Source organism: Equus przewalskii, chromosome 25 (genome assembly GCF_037783145.1).
Source record: "Equus przewalskii isolate Varuska chromosome 25, EquPr2, whole genome shotgun sequence".
Lineage (NCBI taxonomy): Eukaryota > Metazoa > Chordata > Mammalia > Perissodactyla > Equidae > Equus > Equus przewalskii.
Genome location: NC_091855.1, coordinates 5,546,815 through 5,574,190, shown reverse-complemented (window position 1 = coordinate 5,574,190; position 27,376 = coordinate 5,546,815). Strand labels below are relative to the sequence as shown.

General features: G+C 39.3%; 1 protein-coding gene across 7 annotated transcripts in view; it reads right to left on the bottom strand.

Moving 5' to 3' along the window:
* ARID4A (AT-rich interaction domain 4A) overlaps nt 1-13,641 on the bottom strand; it is a 68,243-nt gene extending 54,602 nt beyond the window's left edge. For 6 of the 7 annotated variants that reach the window (XR_011533038.1, XM_070594267.1, XM_070594269.1 and 3 more), the window contains exons 1-5: nt 13,289-13,641; nt 12,166-12,222; nt 10,279-10,389; nt 8,217-8,282; nt 7,115-7,205 (exon numbers count right to left, since the gene is read on the bottom strand). Coding sequence is in view for 6 of the 7 variants with exons in the window: in XM_070594267.1 (XP_070450368.1) it covers nt 7,115-7,205; nt 8,217-8,282; nt 10,279-10,389; nt 12,166-12,171 (274 nt within the window). In the remaining variant the exon portion in view is untranslated. Of the gene's footprint in view, nt 1-7,114; nt 7,206-8,216; nt 8,283-10,278; nt 10,390-12,165; nt 12,223-12,491; nt 12,710-13,288 lie in introns of those variants that run through there. The other variant, XM_070594272.1, reaches the window with a different exon arrangement.
* Nucleotides 13,642-27,376: the final 13,735 nt, after the last annotated feature.

The following is a 27,376-nucleotide window of genomic DNA, read 5'->3' as shown; positions in this document are numbered from 1 at the left end:
AGACCCCAAATTGCTAAAGCAATCCTGAGAAAAAAGAACAAAGCTGGAGGCATCACAATCCCTGACTTCAAAATATACTACACAGCTATAGTAATCAAAACAGCATGGTACTGGTAGAAAAACAGGCACAGAGATCAATGGAACAAAACTGAAAGCCCAGAAATAAAACCAAACATCTATCGACAGTTAATCTTCGACAAAGGAGCTGAGACATACAATGGAGAAAAGAAAGTCTCTCCAACAAACGGTGTTGGGAAAACTGGACAGCCACCTGTAAAAGAATGAAAATAGACCACACTTTTATGCCATTCACAAAAGTAAACTCAAAATGGATCAAAGACTTAGAAGTAAGACCTGAAACCATAAGACTTCTAGAAGAAAATGTACGCAGTACACTCTTTGACAGCAGTCTTAAAAGGATCTTTTCAGACAACATGTCTTCTCAGACAAGGGAAACAATAGAAAGAATAAATAAATGGGACTTCATCAAACTAAAGAGCTTCTACAGGGCAAGGAAAAACAGGATTGAAACAAAAACACAACTCACCAACTGGGAAAAAATATCTGCAAATCACATATCCAACAAAGGGTTAATCTCCATAATAGATGAAGAATTCACACACCTTAACAACAGCAAATCAAACCAACTGAACAAAAAACGGGCAGGGAACATGGAGACATTCCTCCAAAGAAGATATATGGATGGCCAACAGGCACATGAAAAGATGCTCATCATCACTGATCATCAGGGAAGTGCAAATCAAAACTACACTAAGATATCACCTTACACCCGTTAGAATGGCTAAAATAACCAAAACAAAAAGTAACAAATGTTGGAGAGGTTGTGGAGAAAAGGGAACTCTCATACACTGCTGGTGTGGGAATGCAACTGGTGCAGCCATTATGGAAAACAGTTTGGAGATTTCTCAAAAAATTAAAATAGAAATACCATATGACCCAGCCATCCCACTACTGGGTATCTATCCAAAGAACTTGAAATCAGCAATTCAGAGATCCATGCACCCCTATGTTCACTGCAGCATTATTCACAATAGCCAAGACGTGGAAGCAACCTAAGTGCCCATTGATGGATGACTGGATAAAGAAGATATGGTATATATATATACAATGGAATACTACTCAGCCACAAAAAAGGATAAAATCATCCCATTCACAACAACACGGATGGACCCTGAGGGTATTATGTTAAGCGAAATAAGCCAGACAGAGAAAGACAACTTCTGTATGACTCCGCTCATATGTGGAAGATAAACAAACACGTGGACAAAGAGAACAGATTAGTGGTTACCAGGAGGAGGGGCGGAGGGGGGTGGGCACAAAGGGTGAAGTGGTGCACCTATAATATGACTGACAAATAATAATGTACAACTGAAACTTCACAAGGTTGTAAACCATCATAAAAACTACCATAAAAAATAAAATAGAAAAAAAAAAACTATACAAAGGTATATATTTGAGTACTTTATACAAGTTTGATAAGCCACGTAACTTCTCAAGAATTTCTGCAAGACTAATAGAAAACCCAACAACATAGTGGACCTATTAATCCTGACACCCATGATCATCAACATCATGGAGAAGTTCCATCTCTAAGAAGTTTCCTCTATAACTTCTATGTTAGAAGTATCATCTAAAAGCACACAAAATTTGTAGTAATTGAAGAGTGACTCTGGTGTTTTGATAAGAGTGAAATAATTAACTGGTGTGTATAGTAAATTTAGCTTCTTTTTAGTTCAAGATGTATACTACAGCATGCCAAGAGAAAAAAAGTCAGACTATAAGGATTTAGTAATTCTACAAATTGTCTTATACTTGCCAAAAATGGCATTTGAATATATTATTCATTGAGTGCAACGGAACAGATACTGAAAAAAGTAGTATTTCTATTATTACATTACATATAAACACTAAAACCTAACTTGAGGAAAATGACAAAGTTGAGACTCCTTCAATAACATTAATCATACTAGACAAAATAATGCTAATGCAAACAAATATACAAAGCCCAACCCTCAACTGTTAGGATTCAAAGAAACAAAAGCAACAGGGACCTAATCTAACCACTAAATACAAGAGCTCCACCTGTTATCACAGCACTGTTAGTCGCTGGAGGACAGTAACATAATAACAACAGTAAGTTAACTTTATCTAGCCAAAGATGTAATTGGCTACCACGTATTAAGCTTCTACCACTTCCTAATCCTCACCACAGCCTCTGCAAGGTGGGAATCACTATCTTCCTCTTATAGATAAAGAAATTGAGAAGCAGAAAGCTAATTAATGAGCTATAATTTAGTTAAGGCAGGGGTCAAAATGCATAATAAATAGGTATGAAGCAGAGGCATAAAATGAACACTCGGGAGGGGTCGGCCCCATGGCCAAGTGGTTAGGTTCACGTGCTCCAATTCAGTGGCCCAGGGTTTTGCCAGTTCAAATCCTGGGTGTGGACATGGCACCACTCATCAGGCCATGCTGAGGCAGCGTCCCACATGCCACAACTAGAAGGACCCACAATGAAGAACATACAACTATGTACCAGGGGGCTTTGGAGAGAAAAAGGAAAAAAATTTAAAAATCAAAAAAAAAGAAAATACAAACACTGAGGAGAAAGTCAAGAATTCTGACTTTGGAAAAATAAGCATTATTGTTATATATGTGCATAGCAGTTCTGATCAACAAAATATTTCACCTAACAGAGTAAAAACTTTAAAATTAAAAATACATGTACACCCTAGTTCTGTCACTCATGGGGGCTGGCCCGGTGTAGTGGTGGTGATGTTTGCACACTCTGCTTCAGCAGCTCAGGGTTTGTGGGCCCGGATCCCAGGGGTGGACCTACACACTGCTCATCAAGTCATGCTGTGGCAACATTCTATGTACAAAATAGAGGAAGACTGGCACAGATGTTAGCTCAGCAACAATCTTCCTTAAGCAAAAAGAGGAAGATTGACAACAGATGTTAGCTCAGGGTCAATCCTCCTTACACACGCACACACACACAAAGTTCTGTCACTCATAAAGTCATCTGTGATAACTACAGAAGTCCCTCAGCAGCTAAGGTCAAAAACTTCAGGAGCCAGACCCGTGGCATAGTGGTTAGGTTGTGGGCTCTGCTTCAGTGGCCCAGGTTCAGACCCCAGGTGGAGACAAACAGCACTTGGCAGCAGCCATGGTGTGGTGGTGACCCATATATAAAACAGAGGAAGACTAGCACAGATGTTAGCTCAGGGCGGATCTTCCTCAGCAAAAACCAAAAAACAAATAAACAAAACTTCAGGAATCTGGAAACTCAAGACATTAACATTCAAATGTATAACTATATTAACAAAATATCAAGGGAGTGCTGTCTTATGGAAGGCCATTTAAACAACAGGCCAAAGCCTATCACAGGACTGAACAGATCTTTGCTGCCTAGTACTTTTTTCTTAATGAATGATTTTCTAGTCACTGCAATCACCACCTGGTTTTGAAAATATTTTTAGTTGATTTAGTTTATAACATTTGTCATAGACATTCTAACTAAATTAAAAGCCTTACAAACTGGCAGCACATACTACAAAAGACAGCCCATTCATCAGTTTAATCTAAATCTCTTCGACTCTATTAACTAGAACTTCCATGAGATCTGAAACGATTGATGTGCCAAACAGTAACTCCCAAGGCACAAAGGAATTCTGAACCTGAAAAAGTATTTGCCACAAAAATACATAAATGATCAAATAGATTTTAGTGTTAAACGTGATATATGCTGTATGTATACATGTACATTTTATAAATAAATTATTAAAATTAACAGCAATTTTTATATTGCAAAAAGGCAAAAGAAGAGAAGTTTTAGAATGTCTTATTGACAGTTGTATTTACCAGGAGTTAATGGCAACATTCAAGTGGAGATATGAATTCTAATCCCAATTTTGATACCTTCTGAATGACTAGATAGATAACAGCACACTTCCATACATTACAGATTCCTTATCTTTAATGCAAGGACAAGAAGTGCCAAATGAATAAACCACGGTAGGATGCAGTGTTTTATCATAGGAAGAGGAAATATTTACAAGGCTCAAAAACAAACAAAAAATCCATGAGCTAAAGCTATTTAGTAGTGTTCAACATTAGAGGGCAAGGTATTATTAGATTTTTAAAAGTTGAGTTCTATTAGATCCATAACTTCTTCCAAAATTGGCTATTCAGCTAAAATAGGAAAAATTAATACCTATATCACATGAGAAGGAGTTAACATCACTGACTCGCTAGAAAATTTTGATCACCAACAATGCTAACTGCTATTTGATCCAACCAGAAATGTGGTATCCTCTTTGGTTTTTTGGTTTTTTTTTTAAGAAAATATTTTATTTATTTTTTTAAGGAAGATTAGCCCTGAGCTAACATCTGCCACCAATCCTACTCTTTTTTTGCTGAGGAAGACTGGCCCTGAGCTAACATCCATGCCTGTCTTCCTCTACTTTATAAGTGGAATGCATGCCACAGCATGGCTTGACAAGCGGTGTGTAGGTCTGCACCCGGGATCTGAACTGGTGAACCCAGGGCTGCTGAAGCAGAAGATGTGAACTTAACCACTGCACCACTGGGTTTCATTTTTAATAGTCTGACATAATTTCAAGATCTCTTAAAATCAAAGAATGCCATCGAGACAATTAATACTTGGTATAACTTTCTGATTCTACCTAGTTAACTTCACTAGGAATTAGAAATCAAGAAAAATTCTAGAAAAGAGCAATTAAACCCAATAGGTAGTAGATGCCCAATTAAAGAAAAATATAGGAAGTTCATGACCTGTGAGAGATCACACATTCTATTTTGCCATCTTTTAAACTTATTATACTCCGACCATTCTTTATGTGGTCCACATCCTTCAATAACTAATCATTATTTATAGAAGAGTGCTATATTGAGTATACTTAAGTGGACAGTGTCTCTTAATAAATCTTTTTTTCCTTAAAGATTGGCCCTCAGCTAACATATGTTGCCAAACTTTTTTTTTTCTTTTTCTCCCCAAAGCCCCCCAGTACACAGTTGTATACTCTAGCTGTAGGTCCTTCTGACTCTGCTATGTGGGATGCCACCTCAGCATGGCTTGATGAGCGGTGCTAGGTCTGTGCCCAGGATCCAAACCAGCAAAACCCTGAGCGGCCGAAGCTAACTTAACCACTGGCCCATGGGGCCAGCCCAACATCTTAATTTTAGGTCACTCTCTCTCATTACATCAATGCAAAAATCTTAAATATTTTGAATTTGCCTCCCGAATAAGTCTCTGATTCTCCAAGTGTGGTCTGTTTCTCTAAGCGTATAGTACCTGCATTAGATTCACCCAATGTGCTTTTAAAAAGAAAGATTCTTAGGTTGCCATCCCCTGACCTACTAAATTGGAGAGGTTTTGGGGTCCTCAAATTCTCATTTTTTTAAACAAGCACTAAGTGATTTTTATGTACAGTAATGCTTGATACATGAATTATATGCAATTAAGATTCTAAGCTCTTTGAGAACAAGAATTAGAGAATTTCTCCTGTAATTATCTATCACAGAAAATCACTATACCATAGAGAATGCTCAGTAGTGACTAGTTTTTAGAAATGTTAAAATGCCACTCATGTAAAGGATAGAGCTTGCCATTCATAATTGAAGGATTATTCTGGGGTGTGGAAATGCAGAACATGAAAACCTGAAAAGTATTGCTTCTGCAGAAGCATGAGCATTACGTCAGTAAAACTTCACAAATATTGTGAATGCAACCCTGATATTAAGTACCAAATAGGATGCAATATTAGTATTTGAACATGGATCAAATCATTTCCCATGATTCTGCACAAACCAACTCCTGTAATTTTTACCACTGCTTTGTTTAATATAGCAAAACTGTATTTACTTAGTCTCCAAGAGTTAACATTAAGCTTAGTTTTAAATCGCTATCAACTATCAATAGCCACAATTAAGCTTCCTAAAAATATGTAGTTCAGAATAATTGCACCATTGTGAACCAACACTAACTTCTAGGAGACCCAAGAAGAATTAAAATGGTTAGAAAATAGTAGTAACGTATAGCAAATTGCTACTATTAAGAGAAGCCACCAAGTAAGATGCAGAAAGTATGATTTTTAACCAAAGCATGTTCTTCATAGCTTTGAGCGTCAACTGGAGAAGAATGATTTGTACCCAAAGCAACAAATCAAGTAAACTAAAAGTAAACCTGAAGGGTGACTTCTTTTTCCTTTTACAAGGCAACAATAACATTACAATTACAGCAGTGATACAAAGACATAAATGTAAAAACCAAACAATGCCAAAGATGTTCAGTGTAAAACAAAGGATTGGATGTTATCCACAGGACCGTGTAGTCTGAAAGTACTGAGAGGAGTTTTGGAAACGTTAACCACTGCTATTCTTATCAACATAATGACAGCAACTGTTTAAGTACCACATTGAGATTTTAATTTACATGTATTATGATACTTGTTGCTACTCATGACAGTAAAGTTTAAAACCAGTATAAGCTTATGCATGGAATGTTAGGCATGCATTCACAGTAATAGCATATAAATCTTTCTTGAAAGGTATTACTAAGACAGCCTGTATCAAAAATCAAAAATTAAGCTACGACCACCTAGGCTTGAATCTACTCTGGCCAGAATTTTTGTCTGTAAATTCTGTGGTAACATCTGTATTATCCTTATATAAAACAGGCGGCAACACAATAAAAGACTGCAACTGTGCAATCTTAATTGTAATTACAGAAAAGGTAAAAAAGACTGATTACTTACAAAACTAAGTTATACTGACTTTTCTTATGGAATAAAAATAACTATAATTTAACTTTCTTGAATAAAATATCAAGGTAACCTAAAAAACAAGTATATTCTTGGATGAAATAGCCACAAGTGGCCAAGTTACTATAAGAGAGAATTATTTTTGTTATTAGCAGGGGCTCATTAAAATTTTAGCTAACTATATGACATAAATTGACAGGAAGGAATACATATTTCTCTGCCAACACAATGATTCAGTGTATTTACAAAATAGAGGTATATGCAATCCCCAAATCAAATACTACATATTAAATTACTTAACTACTTACCCACGGTATACCAACTAGCATCTGTCAACTTGCTGATAATAGCTTCCTGAAAGGATCCATCAGATGTCCTTGTTTCAACAATAGCGCCAACCTAAAACACAAAATCGAAATTTCATTGCCAAATTTAAACAAACTAAATCACACCCACCAACTATATAACCTGGGTAAATAATAATAATACTTATGATAATTCTACCTTACATTGCCTTAAATCTTTATCATTTATGGTGCTCATATATTTACCATGCAATTTGAGCTCCAAAACATTTTGGCATAAGAGAGGTGGTTATTATTTCCCCTATTTTACACATTTAAAATTGTGGCTCAGAAAGAGCAAATAATTTGCAAAGAGTCCAGGATGAGAACCCAGTCTCTTAAGTCTTACTTCAGAGCTGTCCTACTATAGCACATTGCCTTCAAGAAAACTGTGGAATGTAAGCCCTGAAATACGATAAAGACAGCAAAAATAGCTTCAGTTTTTTTTCGTAGACATATTGAATATTGGATTCAGCATTTGTATTTAAGGGGCCTTTTAGATAAAGGTCCACCTGGAGAAAGAGTGATGGACCAGCTGGCCTTCTTTCAGCTTCCAGACCTTTGTATACGAGATAGTAACTGAAGTGGCACTCTGACATAACAAAGATTTATCACATTAAACACATGGCCAGAAATGGACAGACAACATAAGATGGGCATTCATTAAATTGAATTATGAAGTCAACATAGTTTACTTGATAAATTAGAACAACACATGAGTCAGACTTATCATACAAATATATAAATTAGCAGGCTAAACATCTATGGCAACAATGTAAAAAACAAAGTGAGGTATTCAACCCGAGAATTCCTAACAAAAGGTGGCTGAAAACTCATGTTTATATATATTAAATTACCCTTCTATAAAATGTTTAACATTCTTAAACTAAGGATACAGCCATTGGAATATCATAATTTATACTAACTACAAAATGCCTCATTTTTCTGTTTTCTGATTACATTTTTATAAAATTTTAAAAGTACACCTACAAACATAAAATTCAATACATTACTGTATGGATTTATGATTTTTCATTTCACATTTTAAACTCTAGAACATACGTACTCTTAAAGGACCCTTTACTTGGTCATCTTGCACCAATTGTGTAGTATTATCCTGTTTCAGGAGTACCTAAAAAACATTTTTGCAGAATAATTTGCACATTACTTTGAAAACAACACATTTATGGTAACACTGTAACAATGTCTTTATACTTTGTTAGCATCCTGTGGTTACCTCTGTTTTAATATTTATTACATTGTCATATATTTAGGTTTAATATCTCTCTCATTAACTGAGCTCCTTGAGGAACTCCTTGAATCCTTCATCACTATACCCCCAGCAGTTAGCAAGAGTCAATGTATATTATAGGCACTTAAAAAATGTTTGCTGAATTAATGAACTACAAAAGATTTATAATTTGTAGTGATTACTGTAAAAGCTTAAAACTGCTTTCATTGCTTTTTATCAATAAATCATAGAAAGTTGTGACTGTCACTAAGTATATAAAAAAATAGTATCGAACTTTATTGCCCACGTGCAAGGTAAACAAATTAAAACTAGAACTCTTTTGCTCCCTTATAAAGTAAACCTGAAAAATCATCACGATAGGCAGTTCAGTTATAAATAAGCGCTCCTTTCTACTACAGATCTTCCCAAATATACAGGGTCACCATCCAAATACAGCAAGTACCAAAATAAGAAAATACAAACTGTATGTAATGTTTGTATGGTAATACCACCCCAAACAATCACTGTATTGATTTTAAATTAAGTAAATAAACATATAAGAGCCTTAATACTAATGAAAAGTTCAAATTCTGAAAGAAAATATTTAATAATCAAATCCTGTATAGCTGACATACTAAAAAGGCTATATGAAACAAGGAAGAAATGAATGTCAAATGATACTCTAATAATACTTAAAAGTTTCACTAGCAGATAAAAATTTAAACACAATTTTTATAATAATCACAGATAAACCTATTTATTTACCATACAAATCACACTCCTCTAGTCCAATGGTTCTCAAACTTCAACACGCATCAGAAACACTTGGAGGGCTTATTAAAACATAATCACTGGACCCTACTGCCAGTGTCTGACTCAGCAGGTCTGGGGTGGGGGCCTGAGAACTTGCATTTTAAACAAATTCCCAGGTGAGGCTGATGCTACTGGCCCAGGGCCACACTTGGAGAACCACTGCGCTAGTTCATTTATTCATTCAACATATTTTGAGTGCCCATTATGCGTCAGGCAGTACTCTAGGTGTTAAGGCTAGAAGTCATCAAACATTTCCTCCTCTCATGGTGCTTAATTCTTGTAGGAAAAGATCAAAATATATAAGTGAAAAGTAAATTGTAAAACTGAAAGTGCAGTATGATCCAATAACAACAACAACAACAACAACACAAAACTGCTATGACAGGCACAACACAAAATCTGGCAGACCACATCAAATCTCTTTGGAGCAGTATCAAAGAGGACTTTCATGAACTTTACTATATAGCTCTATAAGGTTAAAAAAGTTTGTAATATGCACGGATTACTTTTGTAATCTAGGTAACTAAGATTATTAAAAATATTTATATAGGAAAATTACTAGAAGGAAACACAAAAACATTAATAGTATTTCTAAGAGGTAAGCGATGAGTATTAATCCTTCAGTATTTTTCAATATCTCCAAATATCGTATAAGAATAACGTGTTAACTTTTTTTCTGGTCATAAAAGCATCTTAAAAATAAAATTCTTAAATCGTTTTTGATGCTGTCTTGAAAGCATAATTCCCACTGCTCTGTTTTTCCTAATCACTTGAAATCATGTCTACCTGAATATTGTGAAAGGGGAGAAAACAGATTATTGCCTAAGTAAGCATGCTACCACACTCAGGAAAGAACCAGATAATAGGAAGTACCATGAGCATGGTACTTTCATAGAAACATTTTGGAATAATTGCTTTCTTTAATGTGCTTTTCCTATAGTTTTGTATATAATGGTGCTTTCACATAGTTATGATTAAGTAAGTAATGATTCAACAAATAAAATGTTGATTTGCAGTCTCCCCCTCCCCAACTCTCTTCAATCCAGAGTTAATAAAGCTGTTGCATTAAAAAAAAAAAAATTACCTTAACTTTTACCAGCCTTTTCACAGTCTTAATTTTTGCCTCACAGAAGGCCCCTCGGTACTTGGCACTGACATCAGTTCCCACTGTCAGGTAGGCAGGCTCATCCGCCGCCTGATGAAAGGAACATAGAATGTGAATTTGTCACACTATTCTCCCTACTCCAACCTCAAGTCTCATTAAACAGTTCTGTATTTAAGGTAATAAAAACGTTCACATTATTTGCTTATTAATATCACTGATACTTTAAAAAATACTCCTAAAGCAAACACTTTATTAACAATCCTTTATTTTATAAACTACATCCTGATAACATAACACATTTTAAGTGTAACTGGAAGATATCAGTAGGGACATAAAATGTTTTTTTCTCCAAATACAAAACGTTTCAGCAATTCTACATTTAAGAAATCAAAAAATAACAAAAAACAGAAAGAGTTATATTAAGTTCTCATAAAACTTTAAGTTATTTAATTATGGCTTCCTGAAAATATTCTTTTCAAATTAAAAGAAATATTGCTATTAAAATTAACACTAACAATACATAATTAAATGTTTATTAATATAGCTACATAAAGGCAACATCTTTTTGGATACAGTATAACAGTACAGATAAGAAATGAAGCCAATCCTTTTGAGAAGGAGAGCATTATTTGGAAAAATCATTGGCTAAAAGCTGCATTTTAAAGGTTTAAGTCTAAATTCAGCTGTTGAACACAGAAATACGAACTGATGGCTCAAGTCTTGCAGCCATACCTAGTTTATAACGTTAAATCTTCTTGGTTGACATAAAAAAAAATAAGTTTTACTAAGAAACACCTACTTTTAGCAAATGGCCATGATCAGAAATGATACATTGAAAGATATGAGAAATTTCATTCTACTGTTCATTTTAATCGTGACAGTAACAGAACGATTGCTATCTCAGTCTGTCATTTCACCTATTTTTTTCAAAAGTTAAGCGTATTCATATATGCTTGATTCCACACTGCTAAATGGAAAGGTAACATAGCACACTTTAGAGATACACTTTTAAGTAGAAAATTAATTTTCATTTTCCAGTAAGTTTTCCCAAATAAGAATAAAGATGGTTAAATGTGTCACTTCAAGGAGATAGGAAAGCAAGAGAAAGTTTGGGAAAATGCTATATTTCAGAGCTTAATACACTGAAATCGTAAATGAGTAAGGAATCAAATACCTTTTAAAGTCAGTACCTTTACAAATAAGGCAAATTGAAGAATACCTTGGAATGATCTGAAACATTCAATGCCACGCCACTACAGAATGCTGTAGTTTGCTTTCCCTTAAATATCACATAGGACCTTCGCAGTATTAGTTGTCTTAAGAAGGTATTTTTTTTAAGTTGAATATATGTTTAAAAATACTATAACTGAACTAAAACGAAGTATTAACACCTAGTCTTAGTTTACCTTCAAGTATTTTAACCACAGAATTTCATTTTATCCCCAGAAGAAATGATATCTCCCTTACACAATCCACATATTCCTTCCTTAGAAAATCGCACTGGCACTGGGGAAGAAAAAATAATTTCAAAAAATCCCCCAAAGAACCAAAGCAGGACAAAAGCTTTACTTCTGCAAAGGGTGCTGCCAACACAGGAAGTGTTTAAAAATACTAGCCCAATGGACAACAATGGAGAGGCTGCTGCAGCCTTTCCAAAGTGCTAACTGCTTCAGAGAGGGGCCGAACTGACTGCATTTAGACACAATGATCATTTCTCACCCATTCAACACGTCCTCATTTTCAGAAAGCGCTGCTTAGGAGAGGAATCAGTGTCGAGTCGCAAAAGAAAATGACATTCCACAGCACCAGCCTCACGACAGGCAGTGGCCAGGGCAGGAGGTGCGGAGCGGCGCTGACTCCACTTACCTTCATTTTCCCGGGGGATCTGTGGGGTTCCAGCTCAGCGAGCTCGCTTCTCCGTCGCTGGAAGCGCGGGGAGGGGAGAGACAGGCAGAGAAGCAGTCAGCGGAGGGGAGCGACCCGCGGAAAGAAAGTAAACAAACGCCAGCGGGGAGGGGCAGAGCCCTCCCCAGCCAAGGGCTCGACCCCCCCCCACCCCGAGGGCGGCCGGGACGCAGGGGCCGAGGGGACAGCGGCAGCCCTGCGGGCGCCGAAGGGCAGCCCGCGCCGCCCGGAGTTCGCCAGTGGCCCCGCGCCCCCGCCCGCTCGCCAGTTCGACCCCAGTGCTCAACTCCGAGCCAGGACACAGGGCTCCGCAAAGGGGCAGGCGCCGTCCGGCTCCCCGGGTCCCGCGGGCGCGCTCGCCCGGCCTGCGCCCGGCCGCCCCCCGGCTGCCCCGGCTCGGCCCGCGCCCCGCCTCCACGCTCGGCCCCTCGGCCCGCCCCGGGCCCGCGGCGGCGGCAGCGGAGTGTCACGGCGCCATTGCTCTCCCTCCTTCGCTCTGCACCGTGTCAGGAAGGAGACGCGCGCTGCGCCCCGAGGGCCAGGGGCCGCGGCCTGCCGCGGGGGCGCGGGGAGCCCGCGAGGGGAGGCGGCGGGGGCGGGGAGGAGGAGGGGAGGCGGCCGGACAGGGTGTGGGAGGGGAGGGGAGCCGCGCCGCCGCGCCGCCGCCTCCCGCGCCCGCCTCAACTTTTTGTACAGCCCGCGGAGGAACGAGCCCCCAGCCTCCGGGCTCTGCACCGACTCGGCAGCGGGGGGCGCGCCGCGGAGTTGGGGGCCGGCTCCCCCGAGCTGCCCGCTCCTCCCCGCGCGGAAGCAAACTTAGCGGCGCGGCCAGCCCCACAGCCATTTTCCCGGGGAGCCGGGGAAGCAAGCGGCCGAGGCGGCGGCTGCGGCTGCGGCGGCGGCTCCTGCAGTTGCTGCCGCTGCTCCACGACTCGCCCCTTCCCCTGCGCTCGCCGCACCGCTTGCCTCGCACCTCCCTCCCCGCCTCCAAAGCTCCCAACTGCACCGGGACCCCGGGCAGCAGCACCAGCTGCTACTACCGCCTCGTCCATTCAGTATCCCCCGCTCCCTTCTCTCCACCTACCAACTGCGGGTGAAGTGCGCGCTGTCAGCCGCCGAGTTCTCCGCCCCACTGACACCCGTGGGCCCCCGTCCCGGCAGCACCACTCCCGGCCGCGGCGGCAGTTCCTGCGCCCGGTTCCCCACTCGCCCGATTTACTGCCACAATCCACCAAATAACAAGCTGTTGAGCAGACTCGCTTCTACACGAACTCCCATTGGCTGCTCATGACGCCGAAGAGCTTCGGATTGGAGCTCGCTGCCAGCCGTCCTCATTGGATGTAGCTCTGAAACTTCCCGGATTGGTGCGAAAAACAGCAGGTAGGACATCTTCCACTTGTGATTGGCTGTGTTCGAAGGCTAACGTTACTGGAGACTCAGGTATTGAGTAAGCAAGTACCGAGAGATGATTGGTAGACACGACTCCGGATGTGCTTGACTGAGCACTGATTGGTACACTGAGGGGTCAGGAAGAGCAGTTCGGCACGAGGATTGGCGGTGGAGCGTCCCATGGAAACCGAACCCGGAGCTGCGGCCAGAACTTGCACGGGGGCGGGGCAGGGTCTTTCCAAGGCGCCTGCGCTAAGCCGGCTTCTCGGCGCCATTTTGTCTGGGCAGCAGTGGCCGCAGCGCTAGCGCATTTTATGTTTCTGGCAAGACAAGAGCGGAGTCGTTACCCCGTAGATTCGTCTCAGTGCGGCACCCGTTCACCGTTCCCTCCAGGACAGCACCTGGTGAAGGTCAGAGGAGTCGCGGACCTGTCCAAAGGTCAGTTGGAAGCTCTGGTTGTCCGAGGGACGGGGGGATGGCGCAGCTCTGGCGGCGCCGGCACCGGAAGTGGAGGGGCCGCGCGGCGGCCATGGCCCAGGGAGTTCTTCGGGTGGCCGGGCGGGGGTGGGGGCGGGCCGCGGGCCGAAGGGGGCGAGGCCTCCTCTCCCGCCCCGACGGGGAAGGAGGCGGAGGGGACGCGCGCGGCTCTCTCCGGGCCCGTGCTTCGGGCTCCCTGGAGGGAGTGAGAGATGTCTGGGTTCCGCTCCTCTCCGAGCGGCCCCTCCTCCCTTGGGAAGTGGCTTTCGCAGCCTGTCGCAGTCTCCGGCCTGGCGGCGTCCCCTCCACGCGCGCGGAGGCCGGTGGGGAGGCAGCCGGCTCCTGCCTCCCGTGCGGAGCGCTGTTTGCGCGTGCTCCTCGCGCGGCGAGCTCAGGCGGTGGAGACGGCGCGGGGGGTCGGTGCTGCCCTCGAAGGGCTAGAGCCGCCGGGGCACTGTGTTCAGGGCAGCCGTGGATTGTGTCTTGTTAGCAAAATCTTGCCTTCTGCTAAATAAAGCAAAAACACATTTGAAATGGTGGAAATGCGGTATTAATTGGCAAGTTGTTTTAAAGAATGAAATAAAATGTTAAACATTGTCGATAATCCACGTTGACTAAATTTATTCAGTAAGAACGTCTTAATTAAAGCCGAGTGAACTTTTCATTCCTAACAGTGATTTTTATCGAAATTACTTGAGAAAGTGAAAGGTATGTTGGTATTTCCATTGAGTGTCCTACTCACACTCATTTGGATAGCTGCCTTGAATTATCCTCCTACCTCTGTCTCGAACCCTGTTGTTCTCCTGGTGGGGCTCCAGGCTGGAAAATGGTTGAGTGATTTAATAATTTATTGGGGTTTTTTTTGTTTTTGGCAGTTGATCTGAAGAAAACAGGACTCTCAATGACAAATATCCGAAAGTATTACTGAGGTGAGTTCTAATATCTGTAATAATTTTTAGAATTGGGGAAAACTGCTTGGGAAAGCTTTTTGTGGACCAGTAAAGTAGAGCCGTAAATAGCAAAATGGAAGAATGGTAGTTGAAGGATGTTTTATTTGGTCAAATGTTCGCTTGAGTAGGTATAATTCGTTTCCTGATGCGATATTTTAGAATGAAATCTCAAAATTAGGACATAGTTAAGAATTTGTTTACCCATTCATGAGGTTCCCATTTCTGAATTTTTAAGTAGATAGTATTTTTATCACGGAATAAAATGAATATTTTCATGCTTTTTTCCCTCTCTATTTGAAAAGTTAGCGTATAGAAAAGATATTTCAATAAGAGTTTAGAAGTGAAGCGATTTTGTTTTTCTTAAGGAAATTATAAAACAATATAATACTGCTGAACTTCCTGTGGGGTAATCACCTATAATTCCACTACCCAAGTTAGACCTGGTGTTATCTGATCCAAATAATGCATGTCAGTGGGCATTTGGAAATTACTAAAAACCCACGAGGAGAAAATAAAAATCTCTTATGTTTCCTATACCAAAAGGTAATCACATTTTGTACTGTACTTATATTTACACAGAGGAGTTTCTCTTTTTGTTGCTTTTGTTGTACAAAATGAAGGCCATTCTAGTCGTGCTCATTTTATTACTCATGTTTTTTTCTTTATGGAAAATATCTTGTCCTTAAAGCATTTTTCCTGAGTGCGTAGTGTTCTATAGGATAAGTGTACCGTAATTTATATAACCTGATCTCTTAATTTATTTATAACAACAACGTGTCTGAATATCCTTGTGCCCTTTTTACCAAAGATTTTGCCTAAGAATTGACGTGTATGGCTAAAATTTCGAGGCATCTAGATCTTCCTTCCCACCCCTGGTTCTTTCTTTAGTATAAATTCTCAGCAGTGGAAATACAAGGCCAAAGAGATTGTACATTTAAGCTTTTGATCTTTGCACAGTTTTCCATCAGAAAGCTTTTGCTAGTACTGCACTTACATTTTTTGTTGTTCTTATTACTTTCCCCCCCTAATTTTCTGTTTGTCTTGAGCTCTATTTTTGAACTAACTCTCTCTCCTGGGTTTCTGTTTATTCAAGTAGAATTATCACAGCCTTTAAGTTACACATATAGTAAAATAAATTGGAGAATTTTTCTAGGACCTTTGGAGTGATCTTTTAAAACTAATTTTTCACCTTAGAATAGTTAGGCATTTGTGTAGTAAAACATTTTGCCACACAGAAGTGACATTTAGAGGAAACTAAAAACAAATTGTTTTTATGGTAGAATTAGTTGAGTTTAACCGTTGTATGTTTTCCCTGTAACTTTCCTTAAAGTTTTCCATCCTTAAGTGCATTCTCTCATGCTTTTGTACCATCACAGGACCCTCTCCATGCCTCTCTCATCCCCTTTACTCTGCAGTTTTTTGGCTCTTCCCCAGTTTGAGACTACTCCCACTGGCAGCAGTTGAGGTTTTAGTCACTGTGTGTGTCTGCCTGATACATGATAGGTTCTCTCTCGATGTTTTTTATGGATCTTTATGCACTTTTGTATACAAAATAAGCTAACTTACATTTTCTGTAACGGTAATTCTCTTCATAGAATTTACGATGTTCCACAGATGCTCTTAACCTTCAAAATTTTTTTAGTGTTCCAAATACCTGATTTAATACTGAATTGATTTGTAATTGCTAATGTAGATTTAGAGAACCCATTAAGATTAGTTATGCAAGAGTCTTTATTCTCAGTTCTTTTAAGGAGTTGATGATATCTTAATGGACGGCAACAATAGATGAATATTAACTGAACAGTCACTAGACCATCTCTGAGAGATAAATGGAAGAAAATGATAGAATTGTTTTTTGTAACCTATTTCAATGAGCCCAAACTAATAGAATAATGTTTCCTGCAAAATCAAAATTGTCAAAATTTTAATGTTTGTATGATAAAAGGCTGTTTTGAAAGCAGAATGTTTTGTTTATTTGGCCAAGCGTTCAAATGAAGCTTTATAATTAGCCTCCTGATGTGGTATTTTAGAAATCTCAAAATTTGAACATCCCTATGAATTTGTTTACCCATTCATGTGGTTCCCATTTCTGAATTTTTAATCATGGAATACTGAACATTTTTGTGATTTGTTTTTACCCATGGTAAAGTCCTTGACATAGAGAGATCTTATCAGTAAAAGTGTTTAGAAGTGTGACATAGATCTCCTCAGTAAAAGTGTTTAGAAGTGAAGCAGTTTTTTAAAAATTATGAAACAGTCTGTGTTCTGAGCATGTGGGCTGTAGCATACTCAAAACTAAAAGAAGTCTTTATCTTCTAGAGTAAGCTTCATTTTGTGGAACGATGAAGGAAGGTGTTCTAGTTTTAAAAGACCTGGATCTGCTATCTGTTGAGAATTCTTTTTCTGGTATGTAATTTTACTTAACTATTCTTTGGTAGTCAAGATTGGCCATGTTACTGTAATGTATATCTATTTTGAAAAACGATAGACTTTGTTTCACTGTGTAGCTGTTTCTGTAAATGTCTATGTGTTGAGAAGTGGAACAGATTGCTAGGTTGAATGTGGCTGCTTTCCTAATGATTTCATTATTTTGGGGGGGAACTTACATAAGTTGCTTATTTGTGACCAGAGCAACCTTTGCAATCTCTGTATGATCTTTTGTCCTGTTAGATGTCAGTGCTGCTTTTTTGGCCACGTGTAATTTATAGATGTCGGTTTTCTTTCATATACAATTCAAACAAGAATGACAGTGTATTTTAGGATTTGGGTTCAAGCTGATCTAGGTTACCTAGTGCCATTCTTACATGGCAAGGCTCTGTGCTCAAGGAGCCTACTGTCAATGAAAGGAAGAACATAATTAAACATGTGGAAAGTTAATGTAATAGTTATTTTGAAAGATTCAATAGATTTATATAACTTTTTAAAGATTTAAATCATGGCTCGTGAGAGTAATAAATTTGTCAAAGTTCAGTATACAATTAGACCTAATTGTTTTTAAAAAGACAAATTGTTTTATGATGCAGAACAGAAAGAAATTTAGCGATCATTGAAGGCTTTTCAGGGTTAGTGAGATGGAATATGTAAAATTAGAAGAAAGGAAGACATTCTAAGTAGATGGAAGGTTGTGAGCAAAATTTCAGTTATATAAGGAAAGCTATGTTTGGGACGGTGAGTAAACCAGTTTGGAGGGGATAACTGAGTAAAAGTTACATTGGGAAAATTGTGTGAGGCCAACATGTCAACATTTCTAGAATGAGCCGCACATCTGAATTATATGGGGTGCTTGCTCTCTAGATAGGTTTGGGAAGGTCTAGAGGGCCCTGAAAGCTGCGATGTGAGCAGAAAATGAAGATTATTTTTGTCCTGTTTTCGAATTTTACAAATCAGAGTGGAACTAAAAATAAAAAAATCACCTTTAGTCCCAAATTTAAATTTTTAAATTTTCCTTCTTCCTGGTCTGTATGCATATTCTTTCTTTAGTTTTAGAGTAATTTATTTTTGTTCCTTTAACATGGTAATAATCATTCAATGTGACTGCACAGTCTTCATAATAATTTTAACATCTGAAAATATGCCATCAAACTGTTTTATCTTTAACTTCATTTTTCTATTGCTTGACCATTTAAATTTCTAATTCTTCAGCATTGTGCTGCAGTTATCATCTATGTGCATACAGTATTTTCTGTCTTTTGGACTGTGCTTTTAGGATTGATTTTAAAGGCCGTGGTATGAAAATTTTTTAGCCAGCCCTCATGGCCTGGTGGTTAAGGTTTGGCACTCTCACTGCCACAGCCAGGCTTTGTTCCCAGGTCAGAGAACCACACCACCAATCTGCTGGTTGTCGTACTGTGGCAGCTGCATGTTGCTGTGATGCTGACAGCTATGCCACCAGTATTTCAAATACCAGCAGGGTCACCCATGGTGGAGAGGTTTCAGTGGAGCTTTCAGACTAGGAAGAAGGACCTGGCCACTCACTTCTGAAAAATTGCCCATGAAAACCCTATGAATAGTAGCAGAGCATTGTCTGATGTAGCATCAGAAGGTTGGAGGATGACACAGAAAGACCTGGCAGGGTTCCGCTCTGCTGTGCACTCTACACACAATTCACTAGGAGGTGGAGTTGACCTGATGGCATGAACAACAACAAATGAACATTTTTATGACTCTTAAAACATTGCCATGTTTTCCAAAAGAGTTAGAATTTACACTGTCATCTTCCCTGTGAATTTAGCTATCAGCATTGGATAATCTATAATTGTCATTTTTGCTAAGTTAATAAGTGCAAAATATGTTGAGCTCTGTTTTTCTTTGTAGTATTTTTGTTAACCAGTGAGGTGGGACCTTCTTTAATTTCGCTTACTGATTCTTTGTAATAGACAAGTTGTCTATTCAAGACTTCTATCCATATGTATTGAGTCTTGATATTTTATGTCTTAATTCTTTGAGTTTAGTATATATTTAGTAGTATTACCTGTGGCTATTTTTCCATATGGATTTCTCTTTTTATTTCTTGTTGAGGCTTTTGAATAGACACAGAGGGTATGATGTACACAAAATGTATTATTGGAAAATTATTTGGAGAGGAAATGATTTCTCTCTCCAGTGTCCAGCATGACTGAAGAAATGACACAGAAATTGAAGGTAGGGAGACAATTAAGATACTGTTGCAGAGGTGTCAGCATGAGGTGAAATTAGAGTAGGACCTGGAGAGAGAGAGGAAGAAGTGAGCAAGGGATTGTGAGGGAAGAAAAAACAGAGTTGACAGTATTTTATCTCTGATTATAAAGAAGAAAGAACACAATGCTCCAATTTTATAGACTGGAGAATAGATTGCACCATTAACTGATTCAGAAGGTCAGGAGATGCCACTGGTTGGTAAGGAAGATGATACCGGCTTTAAACATGCTAGTTAGAACTTGAAATGTCCGGTAAGCATCTGTTCTTTTGTCAAAGTGCCTGTGAGGTCCCTAGTTGGGACAAGGCGTATGCTGGACGTTAGATTATTTTCTGTATTTTGACTTTTTTTTTTTTCCTTGAGGAAGATTAGCCGTGAGCTAACTGCTGCCAATCTTCCTCTTTTTGCTGAGGAAGACTGGCCCTGAGCTAACATCCCTGCCCATCTTCCTTTACTTTATATGTGGGACGCCTACCACAGCATGGCTCGCCAAGCAGTGCTGTGTCCACACCCGGGATCCGAACTGGCAAACCTCAGGCTGCCAAAACAGAATGTGTGCACTTAACCACTGCGCCACTGGGCCGGCCCCTGTATTTTGACTTTTAATTCCATTCTTCCATTAGACTTTGATGCTTTTATCAGGTCTGTCTTGTTTCTGATTTGTACAGTATGGGTTGAATTGAAAAGAAAAGTTCAAGTGGATTAATAAGTGAAATAAGTGGAGGGAAACCAGATGATTCTTGAACTAAATTAAGGAGAGGTTAGTTTTTCCTTATTGAAAAGAATACTGTAGTTTTAAGAGAGCATCTTAGAAAATATATGTGTGCTCTTAAACTTTTCAAATATATGATGTGAAATATCTTTCTTCTTCCTCAGAAGACTAAATTTTGTGTTCTGTTTTAGTTTGATATTAACAAAATAGAGAGGTAACATGTATGTTTGCAGAACATGAATGTTTAGCCAAGATTCTTTAAATATCTGAAATCTAAGTAAAAGTCTTAATTGTTGTGTTTTGGGGGACCACTTTTATTTCATCAGATGCAATTTAAGTGTTCGGTATATGGAAGGACTGTAGCAATTAGAAATATCGAAACGTAGACCAGGCTAGCTTCTGAGTCTTCAAGAGGAGCTTAGTTTAACCAGTTAACCTTCCGGGCCTCCCCCATCCTCCTGTTTCCTAAAGCTTTGAAAAATGTTTTCTTTTCTGCTGTTCAGCAAGGAAAAAGTTATGATTTTGTTTTAGAAACAACAGGTCTTTTAAATGATCAATTAGGTACCAATGATAATATTAATTTTTTTTTAATTTGGTTTTTTAACCTGGCTCTATAAAACCTAACCCTTTTGGGATAGTATATGAGCTTATGAAATTTGAGGTACTTTCTTGCATATATCAAGACTGATCTCATTTAAATATTTAGGTATTAACAAGTTTTCCCAGGACCAGCCCTGTGGCCTAGCACGCTCCATTTGGGCGGCCCAGCTTCATGGGTCTGGATCTTGGGCGCAGACCTACACCACTTGTCAGCCATGCTGTGACGGCAACCCACATGTAAAATAGGGGAAGACTGGCACCAGTGTTAGCTCAACAATTATGTTGCTGAGAAAAAAAGAAATTTTCCCATCATATGCTAGCTTTGAGTTACAAAGATATAATCTATTTACAGATTGATGAAAAGGTAATTAATACATTCAGAAACAGTACATTTGTGAAGTAGTTTTCAGCATTCTTAGTTTTGTTTGCTTTGTATGAGCCCTGAGCTAACTAACATCTCTTGCCATTCTTCCTCATTTTTTTTTAATTTGTTTTTTGTTCTCTCCCCACAGCCCCAGTACATGGTTGTATATCCTAGTTGTAGGTCATTCTACTTCCTGTATGTGGGATACCGCCACAGCATGGCCCTATGAGCAGTGCCTAGGTCGGTGCCCAGGATCTGAACCCACAAAGCGCATGCTGCCGAAGCAGAGCATGCAAATTTAACCACTTGGCCGTGGGGCCAGCCCTAGCATTCTTAGTTTTTAATGAATATGTGGTTTTCTGTATTTTTTAATTGCTTCTCTTTTATTAATCCTTTGCCTTTGGTACGTTTTATTTTTCGAAGATTAAGTCATTCAAGTTACTTATAGGATTTGGCTCTTCCCCATGCCCCCATTTAGAATGATAGCTTTAAAAATCATTCAGGGATAGCAAAGAAAGTATTTCTAGCTTTAGAATGTGTAGATGTGGCAAGGCTTTTTGTGGGGAGGGGTTATGTAGGGCAAATTTCTTAACTTCTCTGTCTCTTCTGTAAGATGGGGTTGATGCTAATAAAACTGACCTGACGAGGTTGGGATTAGTATTAAATGAGTTAATACATGTAAAGTGCTTAGAATAATGCCAAATATTTAGGAAGCACTCAGATTTGGAGTGTTGTTGTTAGTGTATATAGTGCTGTTACATAGTATCTGTCATTCCAAAAGAGTTTTAAAAGATTGTTGTATTTATATACAGAAATAAAGCATCTAGACTCTCTGCCTCCCATTGAAGACCTTCCTGAAGGTCATGTCAGCCTCTCTCCAGACTTGTTTCCTACTTCTTCCCCTCACATATTATATGCAGCAGTCACACTGAACTATTGTGGCTCCCCATACAAGCTCTGTTTTCCCAGTTCTTTGTGGTTTCGGTTTTGTTTTTGTTTTTTTGAGGAAGATTAGCCCTGAGCTAACTACTGCCAACCTCCTCTTTTTGCTGAGGAAGACTGGCCCTGAGCTAACATCCATGTCCGTCTTCCTCTACTTTATATGTGGGACGCCTACCACAGCATGGCTTTTGTCAAGCACCGCCATGTCCGCACCTGGGATCCGAACCGGCAGACCCCAGGCCGCCGAGAAGCAGAATGTGCGAACTTAACTGCTGTGCCAGTGGGCCGGCCCCCCAGTTCTTTGGGGGTTTTTTTGTTTTGTTTTTTTTAAAAGATTGGCACCTGAGCTAACAAATGTTGCCAATCTTCTTTTTTTATTCCCAAAGGCCCCAGTACATAGTTGTATATTCTAGTTGTGAGTGCTGTCCCCCAGTTGTTTTTATTCATAGTTTTCCCACCATCTAGAAAGTTGCCCTATCACCACGTATTTAAAAGCTACTGTTTAAGTGAATCTTTCTGGATACCTCTGTGACTATAGGTAATCTGTCTATATGAATTTCATGTATTTCCTCTTACATGATTCCTGCCACTTTCCATATTTCATTTCAGGTTTTTATCCACTTATACGTTCTTTACTAAGATATAACATCCTTACAGGCAGAGAACTGTACTTTATTCACCTTCGTAGATTTAGAACCTCTCATGGGTCTTGGCACTTAGTAGGCACTCATTTGTGGAGTAAAAGTTTATAAAAGGTGTAGCAAGATAAAAGGTGACATTTAATGGACAAATGCATGCCAGTAAAAATGTGCTTTGTCAGTGTTTGTACACGAGGAACATCTTGCATGATCGGTTACTTAAAATGAGATCACTTGAGGTTTTAGGAATTGGGTCACATTCAAGAACATATAGGGGGTAGAGCACCCTAGGGACTATCCACAGGTCAAGAATTTTTATTAGAATTTTTTCCTGTATTTTAAAAGATGGTATGTCTCTGACATGAACTGATTTTTCACAGATCTGCCCACCCACCAATCTTCCTTATTACCAGTGGTCCAAATATGTGAGAAGTTTGGCTGGGACTAAGGGTACATCTGCTGCCAACGTCAGAATGTCCAAGCCACGTGGCTCGATCAGTTACTGAACCCATAATCTCACTCTACACGTACATTTTTCTTACTACAATACCATAATGCCTCTAGGCTTGAAAGTAGGCGTAGTCTGAGAATAGGAACAGAGTGAGATATTTCATGAGGACACTTATTTGATCCTTTTTTACTGTAATCTTAATAGGATTTTGGCCTCTAGATTTACAAGAAATGGAAATGGTGGCAAATGGGGAGATAAGTTAAAATATGAGGCTCCTAGTAGGCATTTATAGACCTAAGGCAGCAATTATATATACTCTTATCCCAAAAATTCTCAGAATTTTTAGTTCACTGAGAAGTTGGATTGAATAAGTATTGTAATATAAAAACAGTGGATTTGAAAAACAGATGTTCTGTGTTCTAATCGTAAGCCTGTCCTCGCTGGCTGTGACCTGGGATACATTACTCTGCATGACTTTGCTTTAGAGTATAAGGGGCATGGGGCTAGGTATTTACAGCTCTTAATACTCAACGGTTCCTCTCCAGCACCATATTTTTCAAATAAGAATTCCTAGGCGTACTTCTAATATCAGTATATCCCTGAAAGGTTGACTGGTATTTATTAACTTGCTGCTATTCCTGTCGCGTAGGATCAAATTCTGACAGAAACTTTAATGTCCTCCCTACCTCATTGTTTTATTTAACTAGCATTCTATTTGCTTTCATTGGCTGGTAAAACAGATACTTGAAATAGTAGCTAAGCAAGATCACTGATTAATTTCATTATAGTGAAGTTTTTATTTTGTGTATGTGTCTACTGCCCACATAGACTACAAATGAAAGTACAGTGTACTCTAGTATTTCTCTTGTACTTCGTTAAAAAAAAAAATTTGTGACCCACTAAATTGATTTCATGAGTTACTGTGGATCTCAGCCTGCTTTTGGGGGTGGGGATGGATTAGATAATAATGCTTGTATTTGTTTGGTAGTTTAACATTTACTAGCCACCTTGATATACTGCTATACCCTTAAGTGTGATAGTGTAAAAGTTAAGATACAACTTAATTGTTACCTGAAAATGCTTCTAGTTGTTTCAACAGCCATGGAATTGGAAGAGGGAGAGGCAACTGGAAGGAAGAAGTCATGGGGGAGGGATTTATTTTCTTTTTTCCTTTTGTTGGCTTATCTTATATTTGGTGATGTGTTATGCAGTCTGCTAATCCTAATGGGCTACTTAGGGGTTTATGTTTATTTGTATTTAGGGTTACCTCAAATCTTGTGGCAAGCATAAACAAAAAATTTTTCCCCAAGTAGGTTCCCTCAAACTAAACCAGAAACCTTTTTGTTTTTTTTTTTTTTCAATCTTTGTGTCTTAGTCTTTCTGTGCAGTCATAAAACTACTTCTAAAGTTTGTATGATTTTGGTGACTTAGGTTTTAGAACAGGGAAGGGGTTTTTATATGAAGGAACATAACAAAAAGAAAAGCCATCTTCCGGTTCCTTATTCCTCTATGTGTCATGTGATACTGTCTTTAAGGCCTTTAAATTGCCGAGGGAACCTTGGTAACCAAGGCAAACTTTTGCTATTTTCCTCTGAAATTTGAAGTTCTGCATTTTATTACACAGTCATGAAGAACTAGTCTGTTACCAGTAAATACTTAAGCCACAAAACTTGCTTCTCTATGCTGCCAAGTACTTCCTGTTTTGTCAGATTTCCATTTAGGGAAAAGAATGGATTTAGAGTAGACGAGCCGAGTTTCATGTTTAAAGCTGAAATTCAGTTTGGAAGCTGTCCAGATATCTAGATCGGGGGCAAAATGGCACGTCATGTCTACACATCAAGTCATTTGTCAGAAAGCTTCATTTGGCTTCGTATCATGAAAGAGAGGGTTGCCAGGAAGGAAGGGAAACTTCGTTGTCAGAAATAATTAGTGTATGACTTGCCAACATTGTGGCTTGCCTTTAGTCTTTTCATGTCAAACGTGTTTCTTTGTGAATGAATCATTATATTGCCCGTGAAGGAAGGATCTCTGTTCATTTCTAGTAGACTTTTCCTCTAGAAATACGTAAGAACTGCCCTCAGCCACGTTTACTCAATTTTCAGTAGGGACAGGTGAAAGGTCAAATGGTGGTTAGAATAGAAATGGGCTACATTGTGAATATTGAGTATCGTTGGGGGTAAAAGTTGCTGTAAAATGATTTTAAGAATCTTTTGCAACTAAAATAGTGAGTAAATAAAACATTTGCCTATAAATGCGTTATCTGTCACTTTTTTTATCCTGTGAAATAAACTTCTAATCAGGTGTTTAGAGTGTCAGTAGAACATACTTTCAGTGTAAACCTGAATCCCCTCATATGCTGGCGAAGGGAATCTTGTGTTAAGGTTCTTTTCCAGTGGTGGAACCAAGCCCTTCTATAAAATTTTCTTTGACCAAACTGATCTGGCATGCCTTAAAGTCAGAGCTATTTTTCTCTTTGTTGATCTGTCAGTAAATTAAGAAAGATGCTTTTTAATCATTCAGAACTTACGCAATTTCTTCATCAGCTCCTTGGCTCTTTATCCACCCTCATGTTGGAAATATTTAGAGAACTGATCCTGAATCATAAGATATATGAAACCACCTACTGTAAAGTTTCTCCCAGATACTTCCCTCTTTTTATCATCTAGGTATGTGCTCCTATTTCTGAGACATGTATATCTTTAAAAATCCAGTGAGGGGCCAGCCCAGTGGCGTGTTGGTAAGGTCATGCACTCCGCTTCAGTGGCCTGGGTTTGAACCTGTTTGGATCCTGGGCATGAACCTATGCACTGCTCATCAAGCCATGCTGTGGCAGCATCCCACATATAAAATAGAGGAAGATGGGCACAAATGTTAGCTCAGTAACAATCTTCCACAAGCAAAAAAAAAAAGAGGAAGATTGGCAACAGATGTTCGCTTAGGGCCAGTCTTCCTCACCAAAAGAAAAAAAAAATCCAATGGGAAATAAGAAGTGTTTCTAACTATCCATCATGCCCTACAACTTCATTCTCCATTTTGCTTTATAACAAATCTCATCTCTTGAAACCCTTTAACTGTTTCTGTTGCCATGTTCTTGTTTTAATAACCTCTTTCCAAATCAGTGATTTTCAAATTTTAGTGTGTTCATAGGCATTAAGTCAGGTACTTGTTCAAAGTACAGATTTCTGGGTCTTACTTCAGACTAGGTGAATTCAAATCTATGGAAAATTCTTCTGCTGGTGGCCTTTGAACCAGATGGAAAAAGTTATCTACCACATGCATTCTCACTGTAATCTACACTTTGTTTCTCATATTCTATTAGTCTTTTAACTTTGTTTCAATTATTGGCATCTCAGAAGTTTTTTCCTGCTAATTACTGATGTCCTTAGTTTTTCTCCTAAATTCACTGATTGAAGAGCTCATCCATCAGATCTCTAGGAAACTGTCCCAAATTCCTTTCCTTGTCAGTCAGAATTGATCTCCCCCCCTTCCCAAAGCACAAATTTGTAGTTCAGTATATACATCCTGTATATATGTAAAAAGATACATGCCCATATATTTCTAATATACCTTGCTAGTGATTTTCAAGTGTGTGTTTTTCCCACGGGGTAAAGTTGTATCTGACTTTGTTTTTTAATTTTTCCTGGCAGTGTGATGCATTGTAGGCATCCAAATGTTTACATGGAATCTTTTTTTTTTTTAATTTTTTTTGAGGAAGATCAGCCCTGAGCTAATATCCGCTGCCAATCCTCCTCCTTTTGCTGAGGAGGACTGGCCCTGAGCTAACATCCATGCCCATCTTCCTCTACTTTTATGTGGGACGCCTTCCCCAGCATGGTGTGCCAAGCGGCGCCATGTGCGCACCTGGGATCCAAACCGGCGAACCCGGGGTCGCTGAAGCAGAACGTGCGCTCTTAACCGCTGCGCCACTGGGCCGGCCCTGCATGGAATCTTTCCTGCTGTCACTTCGTTGCCGC